General features: G+C 38.5%; 1 protein-coding gene across 3 annotated transcripts in view; it reads left to right on the forward strand.

Moving 5' to 3' along the window:
* The window catches only part of Stam2 (signal transducing adaptor molecule 2), a 64,409-nt gene that overhangs the window by 37,477 nt on the left and 10,508 nt on the right, over positions 1-16,424 (forward strand). Inside the window, exons 7-11 of one of the 3 annotated variants that reach the window (XM_045148078.1) lie at positions 880-1,066; positions 10,322-10,416; positions 13,849-13,931; positions 14,069-14,156; positions 15,211-15,265. In XM_045148078.1, coding sequence (XP_045004013.1) covers positions 880-1,066; positions 10,322-10,416; positions 13,849-13,931; positions 14,069-14,156; positions 15,211-15,265 — 508 coding nt within the window. The remainder of the gene's footprint in view (positions 1-879; positions 1,067-10,321; positions 10,417-13,848; positions 13,932-14,068; positions 14,157-15,210; positions 15,266-16,424) is intronic. The other 2 variants (XM_045148079.1, XM_045148080.1) reach the window with 2 other exon arrangements.

Consider the following 16,424-nt stretch of genomic DNA (forward strand, 5'->3'; position numbering starts at 1 on the left):
CATGTAGGATTTACTGTGGCTTAAAATAGCCTTACCAGAAAATCTTATTGAAATAATTCTAATGAAACTGCAGGTCCCTTTAGTTCTCTCTCAACTCTAAAAGATAATGGGATCTTGAGAATAAGGGGGGGAAATGATGTGATAAAAGATGCACCTAATATATTTTCCTTTTCAGTAATACATATTTAATGTTCTACCTTTAGAGAGATTTCATTTCACCTTTTCTTAATGCCAAAGTTATGAGTCAAGTACAGAAATATGTTCATGTCTTCTCCTATGTGGAAAGCTACCCATATTATAATGTCACAATCTGTTTGCTATAAAAATAATAGCTGCTGTATATGACAGACTGTGATAATAAGGAATGAGCAAAAACTTTATGTTTAAAAATGTCATGTTCCCCTGCCCCCTTTTGAATTTAACCATTTAGCATTTATTTATTTTTTCTTCACTTATAATACCTAATACAATGTAAATGTTATGTAAATATAGTGTTGAGGAAATAAGAATATTATCAATGTTCATTTCAGATAAAGCTCCTTCTTACCTAATCCTCCCTCCTTTGTGTTCCTCTGATTTCTGCAGTTCCCTTTGACTTTTATGTCAGATATTTAGCATTTACTTGGATAAATAGACACTTAATTGAGCCAGGCATGGTAGCACATGCCTGCAATTCTAGCACTTAGAAGGTGAAGGCAAGATGATCAGGAGTTCAAGGCCAGCTTCTACTACTACATAGGAAATTGAAGGTTGGCCTAGCATGAAACTGTCTCAAAATAAAGGAAAATAAATTTATTGCTAAATATGGCATTGTATCCTTTTAAGCTTGACACATCAAAATTAATTGTGTGGTTTTTTTATTTTAATTTTTCAAACTAGCCATTGAATTGTCATTGCAAGAGCAGAAGCAGCAATACTCAGAGACAAAATCTTTATATCCATCTGCAGAAATTCAGTTAAATAATAAGGTTACACGGAAAGTGAGAGCTTTATATGATTTTGAAGCTGTTGAGGACAATGAACTCACCTTTAAACGTGGTGAAATTATTATTGTTTTGGATGACAGGTATGTTTTACAATTTTATTTCTGGAATATTTTGAAAAATAGTATGGTACACTTAAGTGAGAATTGAATATTCAGTGTTTTGGATTTAAATAATAAGCCAACTTATATTTTAATTAGCTTTTCTTAAAAGTTAGACTGATAATGGGAGTTAATCTTTTTAATACAAAAGCAGCCTTTATGTCTTGCATGAAAGATAATATTAAATAATATTTTTGCCAAGCCAGACATGGTGGCTCAGTCCTATAATCCCAGCATTCAAAAGTAGGAGGATCACCATGAGTTAACGGCTATCCAGGGCATCATAGTGAGTTCTTGGTCAAGTCTGGTTGAGATTCTGCCTCAATACCTTCCTTGGTAATAATAGTAACAGTAATATTGCCTATCACATAAGTATTTACTCATCTGATTGTAGTTACCTTGCCAATTGTGTATACCAAAATTCTTGGCAGTAAAACTTTAGGAAGAAATCTTCCTGTCTTTACCTTGATAGCTACTCTTGACTCTTCTTTACTCCTTAACTTACTACTATACTTGCCTTACAATTTCTCTGTCATTGAAAGTTGTAAGAGAAAATAGATTGGTCTGTTTTGAGCCCAATCTTGTCTTTCCTTTTTACAAAATTTAATTAATTACTATTTTTCTAGAATGAGTCTAACTGTGTAGCTCAGGCTGTCCCCTAGCTCATGATTCTTCCAAGTGCTGCTGGGATTGTACCATGAGCCTGCAAACTTGGCTTTACTGTTTTTTTTTGGGGGGGGGGGACTAAGATCTAAATGTAGATCAGGCTGACCTAGAATTCATTTGTAGCCTAGGCTGGCTTTGAACTCATGACAATCCTCCTGCGTCAGCCTTATGAATGCTGAGGATTAAAGGTGTGTGCCCCCATGCCCAGTTTACTTTTACTTGTAAAACAAGAGTGAGACCTGACAGCTTGTTTCTTTGAACAGAGATCACAAGTGTAGTAGGCTTTCATTATAAATAACCCAGTGACGATATACTCGACTAGTATATTTTTAAATGGGTAGACACATATAGTTTTGCTTTGCTGCAGTAAATATGTATAGAGAAAATTTTACGTCATAGTCTCTATTTATACTACAAAAATGAGTGAGGACACAGTTCTGTTTTTGTGAAACCTAAATAAGTAAGAGACTTAAAATTACTGTGTAGCCACCATGTATAGCACGGCTGCAGGTGAATCTTTTTCATTTCTTTTTTCCAGTGTTGAAATTGAACCCAAGACCTTCAACATTTAGGGTAGTGATTTACCACTGTGCTATTTTCCCAGCCCCTTAATGGATTTTGCCAAGATAGGAAAATTTTTGCAAGATACTGAGAACAGGAAAAGCCAGGTTTCTTAGATGGTCAGGCTAGTGCTGTGTCAGCTGAGATCATGATCTGTGCACATCTTGTTGGAAAAATCATTTGAGGTGAGGCACGTGATGCCTGAAGGAGAGTGATAGAAAGGTAGAGAGGTGGTGTGTTCTCAGTGCTGACAGTCCAAATTATAGACCTAACAGGTAAGGATTTAAGTTTACATGTTTGATACTCTTCTTACATAAGCATAAAATTAGAGACATTTACAAATAGAAACAAAACTATAAAGTACATGAGTTTTCTTCTAAGATTCAAATTTAGAGCAGTACTCTTATGTAATAAAGTGTTTTAAAATAAATTGCTGCTCTAAAGCTAAATGTACCTCAGGTATTTGCTCCCCCATGGTGGGAGATCCCTCTATTCTTTTCTGTTGTAATGGCTCTGAACCTCCTGTACGATATTCAGTGATGTTCCTGGATTTCTATGGCTTTAAAACTGTTCTAGCTTACCAACCTGTTAAGGTAGAGAGTTACATTACTGTGCTGTGTTACGCCTTTGTCACAGGTTTATTAAATAGTGTACACTTGTGCAAAACAAGTTAGTTGAAACTTAGCACTTCAGAAAGAATTCTTTCTTTATAACTACTAAGGGAATTCAGCATGAATATAATTAATATAGATAATAGACTGTCATTTTGATAATGTTGTACCGTAGTCTTATAATTGTTATTGACATTCATGGTAGATAATGATGACCACTGGCAAGATTATAAATATTGATGCAAAATGGTTGCTAAAGTTAAAATGGAAATCTTGGATTAAAAGGAACTCATTCCACTAGGCATGGTGGCACCTACCTTCCTGTAATCCCAGTACTTGGGAGGCTGAGGCAGGAGGATTATAAATTTTAGGCTAATGGGTCACACAGAAAAATTGAAAAAGGAAAGAAAAGAAAACTCACACTTGTAATCCCAGCATTTGGAAGGCTGGGACAGGATTGCCAAGAGTTTGAGTCTAGCCTGGGCTGCATAGTGAGTTTTACAGGCAGCCCGGGCTAAAAATGAAAGCCTGTTTGAAGAAAAAATAAGTACAAAGTGCTGGGGAAATGGCTTAGCAGAAAAGGCATTTGTCTGTGAAGCCTAAGGACCCCGGTTTGATTCCCCAGAACACATACATGTAAGCCAGATGCACAAGGGGGTACGTGCGTCTGGAGTTCATTAGCAGTAGCTAGAAGCCCTGGCATGCCCATTCTCTTTCTCTCTGCCCCTCCTCTCTTTCTCCCTCAAATAAATAAATAAATAAAATACTTTAAAAAGTATTTTTAAAAATAAATAAAGGAAATCATCTTTCACAATAATCCAGAAAAATTATTTTGTTCATATTTTTTAGATTGCTGTGAAAATGAAAACAGAAAGGTTTCATGTATGCAACTGAAAGGTCTTTAAAAATTACATACCATTTTTATAGGTCTTGGTGCCATAGACCTTGCCTTGCTAAGGTGGCTGAGAATGGACAATTCTAGGTTCAAGGCCACTAGGGCTACACAGTGATTTCAGAGCCTGACAGTGCAACTTAGTAAGACCATATCTCAAAGAAATTCATATAAAAAAGGCTTGGGATGTTGCTCAGTGGTGAAGTGCTGGTTTACTATGTGAGAAGCCTGATAGTTAATCCCCAGAGACAGACAGACAGACAGACAGACAGCAGACAGATGCACACACACACATTGAAATCTCCATTTAAGAAACACTGCACCTAAATATGCCTCCTCCTTTCCCCCCAAAAGCCTTTACTTTTTATATATTTTTAACTTTATTTCACCATTCCATATTGTGTTCTCAGTGTACACATTTTAAATAATCAAGCAGAATTCCTATAGTTCCAAAATGCCATGTTCTGAGTAGACTTCTGTAGCACTGTATTGTATTGTATTATTGTATTAGGTTCTCTTACCTGGAGAGCCCTGTCAGAGGAGACAAAGACAAAGCATTTAGAAAAAAAGGAACTTTCTTTCTTGCAAGAAAGTTTTCAAGGGAGTCCTAGTATTGAAGAGTTGCCTTCACAAATTAAAAAATGTATTTTAAAGAAATGATTCTTACAGGCTTTTGGTTTTATCATCTTGTATGCTCATGGTAGAAATAGTTTTATTATATAATTGTTTTATTCATAAAAGATATCACTTTCCTTTTGCCATTCATACTGCAAGAGTTATCAGGTAAATAGTTCTTATTAAAGTCATTAGCTTAAAAGAAAGGCTCAATTTTTCTATGAGACCTGAAACTATATGGAATAGATAACCTTTTGGTTTATCAGAATGCAAAGTTGTTTTTATCCTAAATTATTTATTTGCAAGCAGGGAGAGAGAGAGAGAGAGACAGAGACACACACACACAGACAGACACACACACAGAGACAGAGACAGACAGACAGACAATAGCCATGCCAGGGCTTCTAGACACTGCAAATAAACAGCAGATATATGTGCCACTTTGTGCATCTGGCTTTATGTGAATACAGGGTCATTAGGATTTGAAGGCAAGTGTCTTAACCGCTGAGCCATCTCTCCAGCTCCAAAATTGTTTTTTTAAACTTTCATTTTCTTGTTTATAATGACAATAAGCAAATGCCATTTTTTTTTTTCAAGGTAGGGTCTTGCTGTAGCCCAGGCTGACCTGAAATTCACTATGTAGTTGCAGGGTGGCCTCGAACTCATGACAATCCCCCTGCCTTTGCCTCCCAAGTTCTGGAATTAAAAGTTGTGTGCCACGACACCCAGCACAAATGCCATTTTTGTTTCCATAGCCTGATTTCCTGTTTCTCCTGGCTAAGACTGACTTAATCTTCAAAAACTATGTTTAACTTTTCTCTTTGCCAAATTCCTTACAGAAAGACCTTATTTAAGCTCATGGTTTCACAGCATCAGTCCATGTCCTGGGTGCTTGAGCAGAACAGGAGAGCCATAGAAGTGTGTGGCAGAGGACAGCTTTTTGGCCTGTTAGAAAGGAGAGAATGAAACAGGAACCAGCCTCCCAAGAGCCTCCTCCTAGTGACCTACTTCATCCAGCTTAGGTCTACTTCCTAAGTATCCACAACGTCCCCAGATAGTATCACCAACATAAGTTCAAATCATGAACTTAAGCACTTTGCATATTCAAACAATGCCACATGCCCATGTCACACTCTACATCTCTGAAGAACCTGCAAAGCTTTCTCTGTGTTTAGCTCGTTACAGACTTACTTAGGAGATCTCCCTCTCTGCTCCAGCTCCCTGCATACATACATACTTCTCATACTGTATGGAGATGTCTCCTCTCCTCTGTAGCTCCATACACACATACAGCACTTACACAATATGGGGATCTTTCTTCTGCTGCTGCAGTTCCTTGAACTCATACAACAATTAACCATCCTGTATTTGAAATACTTAAAAAAAAAAAAAAACAAAAACATATGTCTCTTGTGCTAGGTCAATTAATTCAGAAGAGTCAATAATGCCCTGAGTGGGAAGATGGAGAATGAGAAACCCAATCTAGAAAGCAGAGCAAAATAATGTGTTCATCCTAAGAGAGGGAGTTTACAAGGACTATACCAGATTTTGACTTCTTGAGGGTAGACATGTTGTTCCTTTGGTGCCTAGTCTAAAAATGCCATTATGTTAATATTAGCTTTTGTTACCAATTACTTTCTCATTGCTGGGACAGAATATGTAATTAGAAGCAGCTTATGAAGAAAAAGTGTTTGATTTGGCTTACAGTTTTGAGAGGAAGTTACATCATGGCAGGGAAGGCATAGCAAGCCTGAGTAGGAAGTCCAGTCACAGCTCATCAGAGTCTGGAAGCAGGGAAAGAGCACACGGTGGTGTGCTGGCCTGTACCATCTCAAGGCCCGCCCTCAGTGACACACTTCCTCCATCAAGGCCCCTCAACCTCCCCAGACAGCATTACCAACTCCAGATCAAGTATTTAAACACATGAGCTTGGGACTGGAGAAATAGCTCATAGACTAAAGGCACTTGCTTGCAAAGCCTGATGACCTGGGTTCAATTCCCCAGTACCCATGTAAACCCAGATACACCAAGTGGCACATGCATCTGGAGTTTGTTTGCAGTGACAGGAGGCCCTAGAGTGTCATTCCTCACCCCCCCCCCGCCCTTGCTTTCAGGTGAATAAATAAAAAAAAAATATTAAAAAATTAAAAAGAAAGTCATGAGCCAATCAGGGTATTTTTTACAATGAAACCACTGCAACTTTCATAAATGTTCACTGAATAATCAATTTGTTGAAAGTAAACTTTATGTTCCTTACACTTACATTATATTTCACTTAGTTGTGAATTATTCTTTCCTTATATAAAAGTATCTAAGACTAAATGACACCTTTAAATTTCTCCTTAATTATCAAGTGGTTTGTGTGAAATTATAGTGCTGAGTTACATTAATTTAGGAATTTAAAATTGATCAATATTTTTTTCTGGTAACATTCCAAAAAATCAACTGGCCGATAGTAGGGAGAATAGAGCTTTATTAAATGTGGGAAAGTTATCATGCATTAGTATGGTGTCTCATTGTTTTGTCTGGTTTTATGCTATTTTGAGGAGTTTGTATTAAGGGCTGGAAGGGAAATTGCCCTACATTTGTAAGACTGCTATGGGAGGGTATGTCTGTAAAAATTGTTAAGTTCAAATAAATTCTAAATAAATGTGTGTGTTTCAAAGATTTGAGTTTTCTGGTTTTACCTGAGAATTACTTTTATGTCTAGCTTTCCTTTTTAGAATAGAAAGCTCAATTTAAAAATGTATAGAGGAGTAGAAGAGAGTAAGAAGGAGAAAGGAGAGAGGGTTGGAAGATAGAGACAGATTCCTCCTGTTCTGCATAGCAATTAAAAAATAGAACTGTTGATTCATTATTTTCTGGAACTCAGCCAATGAATTGTTTTAGAATTGTGGAAGTAAATTTTTTCTTTTCTTTTTTTTTTTTTTAAATGTTTTTCACTTTGTTTTTTTTATTTTTATTTATTTATTTATTTATTTTTAAATTTAATTTATTAGTTTTCTTTTCAGTAAATACAGGCAGTTTGGTACCATTATTTAGGCTCATCTGTGATCTACCCCCTCCCATTAGACCCTCCTTGTTAATGAAAATGGGTCGTGCATTGTGGAGTTAGCCCCCAGTTATTAGTATGATAAATATCTCTGCAAATCATGACCCAACATGTAACTCTGACATTCTTTCCGCCCCCTCTTCCGCAAGATTTCCCTGAGCCATGTTGGGTTCATTTTTGGTCTGCTTCAGTGCTGAGGTGTTGGGGGCCTCTGAGGCTTTGGCTCTCTGATTGGGTAGGAGTTGATTTTTCTCTGCGTTGATCTCCTTCCCCTTTGTGCTGGTATCCGGTTCACAGGAAAACATCTCCCTTGCTTATTTCGCCAGTTGTCCTTAGTTTCAGTTGGGCCCCTTTTGAGGTATGTTGGTGCAGCTCTCTTCTTAGGATCTGCATCTATCTGGAAAAGAGAGGCAGATTCTCCAATGGAGAGTAAGTTAGCACCCGGAAAATTGAGATAACACTTACTTTTTTGATAGACAGTTTGATAGGTGTAGGCCCTCTTATACCCCGTGATTGATGGTAGCTTGATATTGTAGAGTGGGCTTGTGTTTGGGTATGGTTCTGACTTGTTTCCCAGCTCCAGCTAAGGGTCTAGTACCACTGAGTGGATCAGTTAGCAAAATCAAGAGCAATTGATTCCTCACCATGGCTGTGTACCACTATTGCACTTGTGTGGGCATCACATCCGGTTATTTGTTGCTAATTAGGTTAAACAATGTGTTGCTTGGACAGATCTTGGTCATTTCCTCCAGTCGCCTATGGCACTAGACACGCTGACTGTCTGGGGACTGACTCTCTCCTGGCTTCCAGCCATGTCATTCCATTTTACATGCCAGCTGCGTATGGAGTCTTCAGCAATAGGGTCTTACCACTGGCCTTTGGTGGGTCATCAAGTACTCTGACAGAAGTCTGTCATTGTTTTGTGAAACCTTGTAGGTTTCTCTGATCAAAAGCTCATTGTGGATGGTAGGCCCAAGCTGGAAGTGGGGGTTACAGGTCAGTGTCCACTAAGAAATTGAGGAAAAAGATAACTAATATACAAGAGTTAGAGAGGAGAGAGATAGAGGGGAGAGGGGGAAAGGGAGGGAGGGAAGATGTAGGAGATTTAGGTCAGTCTTGATCCTACCCTCTCCAGTGTCTTGTGGTTCAGGTGTTTCCTGTAAGGGTCTAGTGAAGGTTCAGCCATTTGGTCTGTCTTTTAGGAAGTAGAATTTTATGGTACCATTGCCGTTTGGGTCCGGATTACTGTTTTCCACCCTTTGATTCCCTCCCTGCCCTCTCATCCATCTTATTGTCTAGTCCATGAGGTACTTGCTGGGTATGTAAGGCAACTTGGGCCGATTCAGGTTAGGTGTTGCAGATGAGTGAGACTATGTGTCGATTTTTTTTCTGTGATTGGGTAAGTTCGCTGAGAATGATCTGTTCCAGGTTCAACCATTTTTCCTCAAATTTCTTTATGTCGTTTTTTCTTACTGCTGTATAGAATTCCATTGTGTAGATATACCACATCTTTGTTATCCATTCTTCTAATGATGGACATCTGGGTTGATTCCAGCTTTTAGCTATTACGAATAGAGCTGCTACAAACATGGTTTTTTCTTAAAATTGATCCTTAGTGCATAGCTCAGTGGTAGAGCTTGTTCCTAATATGCAGAAGGTCTTAAGTGCTACCAAAAAAGAAAAGAATGCATGCCTGTACAAGGGCTAGGGAGTTGGCTCAGTGGATAAAAAACTTGCTACACAATCATGAGGATCAGAGTTTTGATCCCCAGCACTCATGTACATGCCGAGTGCACATGCCAGTTGACAGCCAGGGAGAATTTTCTTTATTTTTAAAATCTTTTTTTTGTTTATTTTTATTTATTTGAGAGCAACAGAGAGAGAGGAAGGGGAGGGAGGGAGGGAGAGGGAGGGAGGGAGAGAGGGAGAGAGAATGGGCGCACCAGGGCCTCCAGCCACTGTAAACTAACTCCAGATGCATGCATCCCCTTGTGCATCTGGTTAACATGGGTCCTAGGGAATCGAGCCTTGAACCGGGGTCCTTAAGCATCACAGGCAAGTGCTTAACCACCAAGCTATCTCTCCAGCCCCCAAATCATGTTTTCTTTCCCCTATCCATTACCTTCTCCTGTATCCCTTTCCACTGAACCCCTTCCAAACTAGTTCCTCTTCGACTTTGATGTCTATATTTTTTTCCTGTGGATTTGTGGGACTCATGCATTTAATTAGAAATTTTCTCACTTCAGACAAGCAGTTTCCATATGTCTTCTAATCCACAATAATTACCATTCCAGTCTTCACAATGGTGGAAGACTGGGAACAGCCTAAAAGGTCATCTGCACAAGTGCATTAAATATGGTATGCTCTTGTGACTGAACTTTCAAAGGGACAAGCAGGTTCTGAAAGTATGCTGTCTGTGGATTAACATTCATGTGTACTTCCCATTAGATATATGTACATGTGAAAGAATGAGAAATAGACTGGCAGCAAAGCTACCTTCTAGCTTCAGTGTTACATGTGGAAAGATGGATAGAGCTTTGGGATTTAGTCATTGATAATTGGTTCTGAATTTAGGAATAGGGATACAGATTTTGCTTTATTTGTACTTTTCAATATCTTTTGATTAAGTTTATTTTTTAAAGATTTTATTTCTACCTTCCTGATGCTGTGATTACAGGCATGTCTCATGGTACTTGGCTAAGAAAAACAACATTTAATTATAGCTGTATCATAACTAATATTTGAAAGTAAGATAAGTTTAGTTTTTATTTTAATTTTCTTTTGACACACATATTGAGATGAAGAGGAACAAGTGATGGTTTCTTGCACTCTGTTTTTAGTGATGCCAATTGGTGGAAAGGAGAAAATCACAGAGGAATTGGACTCTTCCCATCTAATTTTGTAACAGCTAACTTAAACATTGAGTCTGAGGCAGGTACGTTAAAAAAAAATTAAAGAAGGTTAAATCTAATTGTTTTCACTGAAATTATTGACATTCAATTTAAAACTTTATCCATAAGCATTATTTCATTATTTAGCCTACTTTTAAAACGTGTGTGTGTGTGTTGCAGTGACCTTTTCATTGCTGGGACAGAGCACCTGACCAAAACCAGATGATGGGTGGAAAGGGCTTATTTTGGCTTACAGTCTCAAGAGAAAGTTTCAGCATGGCAGGGAAAGAATGGTAGAGCAGTGACTAGGTATCCCATCTTTTAGCTTCTGGCAGGAAGCAGCAAGAGTGAGCTGATTTCTGGCAAGCGGGAGGTGGCTATAATAACCAAAGGCCACCCATAGCAGTATACATCCTCCAGCAAGGCATCACCTCCCAAATTGCTACCAGGTGGGGACCAAGTATTCAAAACACAGCTATGGGGGCATTCTACATTCAAACCACTGTGCATGTGTGTGAGTGCAGTCACACATGTGTGGAGGTCAGAGGACAACTTTTGTCTTCCACCTTTGCCACCTTGTTTGAGTAAGAGTCTGTCATTGTTCACCACTTCTTTTGTAATCTGGGAAATTCTGCCTCTGTCTTCTGTCTTACTGGGATACAGTGCAGTGGGATTACAGAAGCCAGTTATAGCTTTGGGCTTCTGTATGGGGTCAGGGAATCTGAACTCAGGTACTCAAGAGTTGTGCAACAAGCACTTTATCCACTGAGCCATCTTTGCAGGTCTAATCTTCTTTTAAAAAATTTTTTGTATATTAATAAATTAATAGGTTATTATCTTTTATCCCCTCACCCCAGCTCCTGTTGCCCTAGAAACCCTACTCAGTGGGGTTATGGTATTCACCCAAGGGTCATGTAGGCCTCAGTCAGTTCCTGTGGGGGACTGTGCCTCAGGATATTCCTGCCCACTTTGTGTCCTACAATCTTTCCGCCCCCTCTTCCACATTCATGGTAGTGCATGTTTATAATCAGTGTCATGGAGACAGAGGCAGATAAACCCCTGGGGCTCATTGGCCAGTCAACCTAGCCTTTCTGGAAAACTGTAGGCCATTAGGCTTTGCAAAACAGTGCCATTAACTACTGAGCAATCTTTCCAAACCCAGGGATATTGTTTTTAATTATTATTTATTTAACAGAGAAGGAGGGAGAGGAAGAGAGGGGGGGAGGAAGAGAGAGAAAACCGGCATACCAGGGCCTCCAGCCACTGCAAACGACTCCATATGTATGCGCCCCCTTGTGCATCTGGCTAACGTGGGTCCTGGGGAATTGAACCTGGGTCCTTTGGCTTTGCAGGCAAATGCCTTAACAGTTAAACCATCCCTCCACCCCTCTTCCACAGTGTTTCTTGAATCATAGCAGGCCTGTTGGCAGTCTAATTTAGTGTTGAGTTCTCTCTAGCCTCTGGCTTTCTGTTTTGATAGGTATGGATTGATCACTGTTTTTGTCACCATCAACCTGTTCCCTTGATACAAGTTGGAGAGATTGAACTGCAGTTTTAATACCGGGCTTAACATATACCTCAGTAGTGGAATGTTTTGCCTAGCTTGTGTAGCCCCGGGCTTGATCCCTAGTGCTTCCTACCTTCCAATAACATTTTTTAAAAAGCAAAAAATATTCTTGCTGGGTGTGGTGGTGCACACCTTTCATCCCAGCACTCAGGAGGCTGAGGTAAAAGGATCTCTGTGTGTTCAAAGCCAACCTGAGACTACATAGTGAATTCCAGGTCTGTCTGGGCTAGAGGGAGACTTGAGCTTGAAAAACAAACAAAAAAGTTACTGATTTTTTTGTTTAAGCTTGTGTTTTGCTGAGCTTTCTTCTGTAGGACATAGTTCAGAGTTAGCCAAATATTAATTATCTTTTGGTTACATAAATTTGTAACTTGTTTTTTATTGAACTTAATTGCCAAATGAAATTTTATTAATTAAAATTTAAAACATTATATCAGTCTTCCAGGGAATAAATTTGTCAGTTGTTTCTCAGCTTTCTGTTTATGAAATATTTTTTGTTTTGTTCTGTTTTCAAAATTAGGTTAAAATCAGGTCTAGGGGCTGAGGAGAATGGATAAGTGAGAAAGAGTGCTTGCTGCAAGCATGAGGAACTGCGAGGGTGAAATTTTCTGAGTTCAAGTTCACCGAATCCACATAAACTTCTGGGCACAGCCATACATGTCTGTAACTCAGTCTTGTGGGGAGCAAGACCAGAGACTCACTGGGTTACACAAAACCTACAGCTTTCCATTCAGAGAGACTCCACTTCAAGGAAATACATGTTTGAGCAATAGTGGAAGGACACCTGACTTTTTCTTCTGGCCTCTGCACACTTGCGGGTATATCTGCATATACATGTGCATGGACATACACACACACACACACACACACACACACACACACACACACACACACCTACCCTATGCCATACATACTACATATGCACAAAAAATCTGGTCTGTATTGTGTTCATATAAGAAATATAGCTCTTGGGGCTAGAGAAATGGCTTAGTGGTTAAGGTGCTTGCCTGCAAGGACCCATGTAAGCCATATGCACAAGGTGGCACATGCATCTGGCTTTAGTTTTCAGTAGTGGAAGCCCTGGTGTACCCATTATCTCCCCCTCAAAGAAATAAATAAAAATGAAATATTAAAAAAAGAAATGCAATTCTTTTCAATAGATGGGTGTGGATAGAACTGATAGGTGTAATTGAAATTAGCACAGTGGACAGTAGTTACTTCACCTCAGTAGTAACACTGTTCAGGAAAATGGTTGCAATGACAGCTTCTGTTAGTGGCACTCACTAACAAGTTCCATGAGTACAGGGGTTCTTTTCTTTTTCTTTGATTTTTTTATGAGAGAGGTAAAAATAAAGAATTGGCATGCCAGGGCCTCTAGCCACTGTAGTTGAACTCCAGACATGTATGCCACCTTGTATGCATGCATGACCTTGTGCATCTGGCTTATGTGGGTTCTGGGGAGTCGAACCTGGGCCCTTAGACTTTGCAGGCAAGCACCTTAACTGCTAAGTTATTTCTCCAGCACTTCTTTTCTTGTGTTAGGTGCGCACGCATGCACGTGCGTGTGTGTCAGAGTCTTCTTACTACTGCAAACAAATGCCTGTTTGTCTTTATGTGTGTGGCTGGGAAGTTGAACCCAGGGCAGGCTTTACAAGCAAGCTCCTATAACTATTGAGCCATCTCCCAGCCCCAGACACAGTGGTTCTATATATAAGTGCCCAGAATGATTTATGGTTCATTGCTAGTGCTAAATAAATGTTTGTGAAATGAATGACCATATGCATTGTATTGAGTGTGAAGTATGGACTAAAGAGTTTCCTTTTTTTCCCTTATGGGTAATCATTGGCTATTTATAAGTTAATGACTGGATTAGCCAAGTGAACGTTGAACTTAAAACTTGTTTCCATAGCAGCTGTGGACACATTGAAAGAAGCTGATGATGATGTGGAGGAAAATACAAGATCAGAGCCTGAGCCTGTTTATATAGATGAGGTATAATCCTTTTGTTTAGTAGTGACACTATCCAGCTTGAAAAAAATGGCTTGACTTTGAGCATGCTTAGAAGATGAATTTTCTGTTCACTGCAGTTACAGCTCTCCTGACTTTGTAGTGTCTCCTCTTCCATTTAGGAAAAGATGAACAGAGCCCTGCAGGCTCTTCAGAGTATAGATCCAACAGATTCAAAACCAGACTCCCAAGACCTCTTGGACTTAGAAGGTACTTGGTTGCTATTAGAGCTTACTCTAATGTTATTTAATATATTCTCTATAACTTCTTGAGTTTTATCTGCCTGAGATTGGCAATTCTGGTGGGCAGGAGGCCAGTACGTTCAAGTATTAAAAGTGTTATGTGAAAGGTGTCAAGCCCCATCCTCATTTCTAGAAGGGAGTCTGTATTCTGTAAGCACACTAGTAAAATTGGCTAAAGAAATTTGCAGTTGAGAAAAGAAAAGCAAAATTAGAGATAGCAGCATATGAAGTTAATTGAATCAAAGTGTGAAATTCTTACTCTTGTTTAATTCTCTTTTCCCATGACTGAAAACGCATACTGTACATGCTATTAACTAGGTGATATGGGCTTCTGAGCATGCCATGTGTCTTCTAGAATTCCAAGAAGTTTACAGCAAGAAAATGTTTATCTTTTGAAGAATTTACTGGGGATCTAGGTGTGGTGACTCACGCCTATAATCCCAACACTCTAGACACTAAGGCATCTTGGGCTGTAGAATCAGATCCTATCTAAAAATGAAAATAAAATAAATCATCTGGGAGAGAATATAGTAAATGGATAGATCTTTGTAGAAAACCTCTTTATGAATATAGAATATTGTTTTACTTATTATATCTGTGCTTACATTTGGAAATGTATAAAATGCTTGCATTTTGAAAAATCTTAAAGGAAAACTATATTTAATCAGCACATGGTTATATTTTTATATATTGTGGCTCATTTGTTTTACTTAGCTAATTGTAGCTCTATAGATACTTTTCAGACTTGGGGATAACTCTCAATGTTACAGTCTCTAAACTTGGTTTAAAGCTCCAGAGATCATGATGAGATTTTTATTTTAATTTTGACCCTGCCTTTGTTCACATGACAGTTTATCATAGTAAGAGTGCTGAAGAGTGTTACAAATATGCCTCTTATAGGCTCTTCCCTAGCATAAACCTGATGGTATTACATATTTGTACTCTCTTGTTAAAAAGTAATGAAATTGGCTTAAGCTGCATTTTTGCAATTACTATATTTCTAATTAGTTTTTTATTTTCAGATACCTGTCAACAGATGGGTCCAATGATAGATGAAAAACTTGAAGAGATTGATAGGTGAGTTTTTTTAATGTAAATAAATGGAAGTTTAGTATTTATAGTTTTATTTGGTTTGGCAAACTTAGAAATGACCAAAGTGTTTATGGAACTGTATCTGTTGAAGATATTTTAGTTCCTAAACCCTATAAACTGATATTAGGTGAGTGCTTTTTATGTTGGTAGCAGTCTACTCCTCCTCCTCCTAGTGGCAGAACAGTACACATAGAATCATGGACTCATGCTTTTACTGATCACTTTTTTATTTGGATAACAGTTGAGGACACATTGAGTAATAAATAAAAAGCACCTAGAGGACAAAATGAAAACAGGGATTTATTTTAGGCAAGAAGCACTGACCTATGCAATGGGTAGTGGCGTTTGTGAATGTCACAAGCATCATTTTTCTAGGTTGAGAAGCTAAGCCCAGGGCAGCACACTTCCCTTGTTTCTCTTTGCATTTCTATGCTTCTGTTGTCTTTGAACCTATCCTCCCCTCCCCTGCTGTACTGCTCTGTGAAGGTTGCAGCAGCACTAGAGAACAGGCTACCCGAGTTCTAAGGCCAGTTCTAAGCTTCTGACTTGGTTCTCTGCCCTTTTTTCATTCCTCAGCATTTCTCTCTGAAGTTAGAGAAGCCTTGATGAATGACAAGCTAAAGCCCTTTCTGACACTCAGTGGCTCAGCCACTAAAAAAAATAACATAAGAAGCAAGCGATTAAGTAGAACTAAGTGTTAAGGAGAACACAAAGTTCTTTCTGCCCCTACCCAAGAAATACCTTAGTGGTAAGGCTTTTCAGTCACTAAAAATTGTGTTCCATTGAAATATTTTTTATAAATCCTTTGTATTTTCTACAAAAGTGAAAAAAATAACAGTTAATAAAATGATAGTTTCATCATGTTGTGGAGAAAATATTAGTTATATACTTACTACATATTTTGTTTCAAGGCAGTGATATTAATGGTCAGTGAACAGTCAAACACAAAGATTGCAAAGAATAATGGTCATTATTTTCATAGGTATAGATAGGAGTACAATTATGAACTTTTCTGGGTTTGAAACCCACACTAGGCTCATAGATATGCATAGATATCGCTGTTTGAGTATTCATCACAATGCTATCTGTAATCTCAAACGTGAAAGTAGCTAAAATTCTTTCAATGTGAGGTTGGCTTAAAAAC

Source organism: Jaculus jaculus, chromosome 4 (assembly GCF_020740685.1).
Source record: "Jaculus jaculus isolate mJacJac1 chromosome 4, mJacJac1.mat.Y.cur, whole genome shotgun sequence".
Taxonomy (NCBI): domain Eukaryota; kingdom Metazoa; phylum Chordata; class Mammalia; order Rodentia; family Dipodidae; genus Jaculus; species Jaculus jaculus.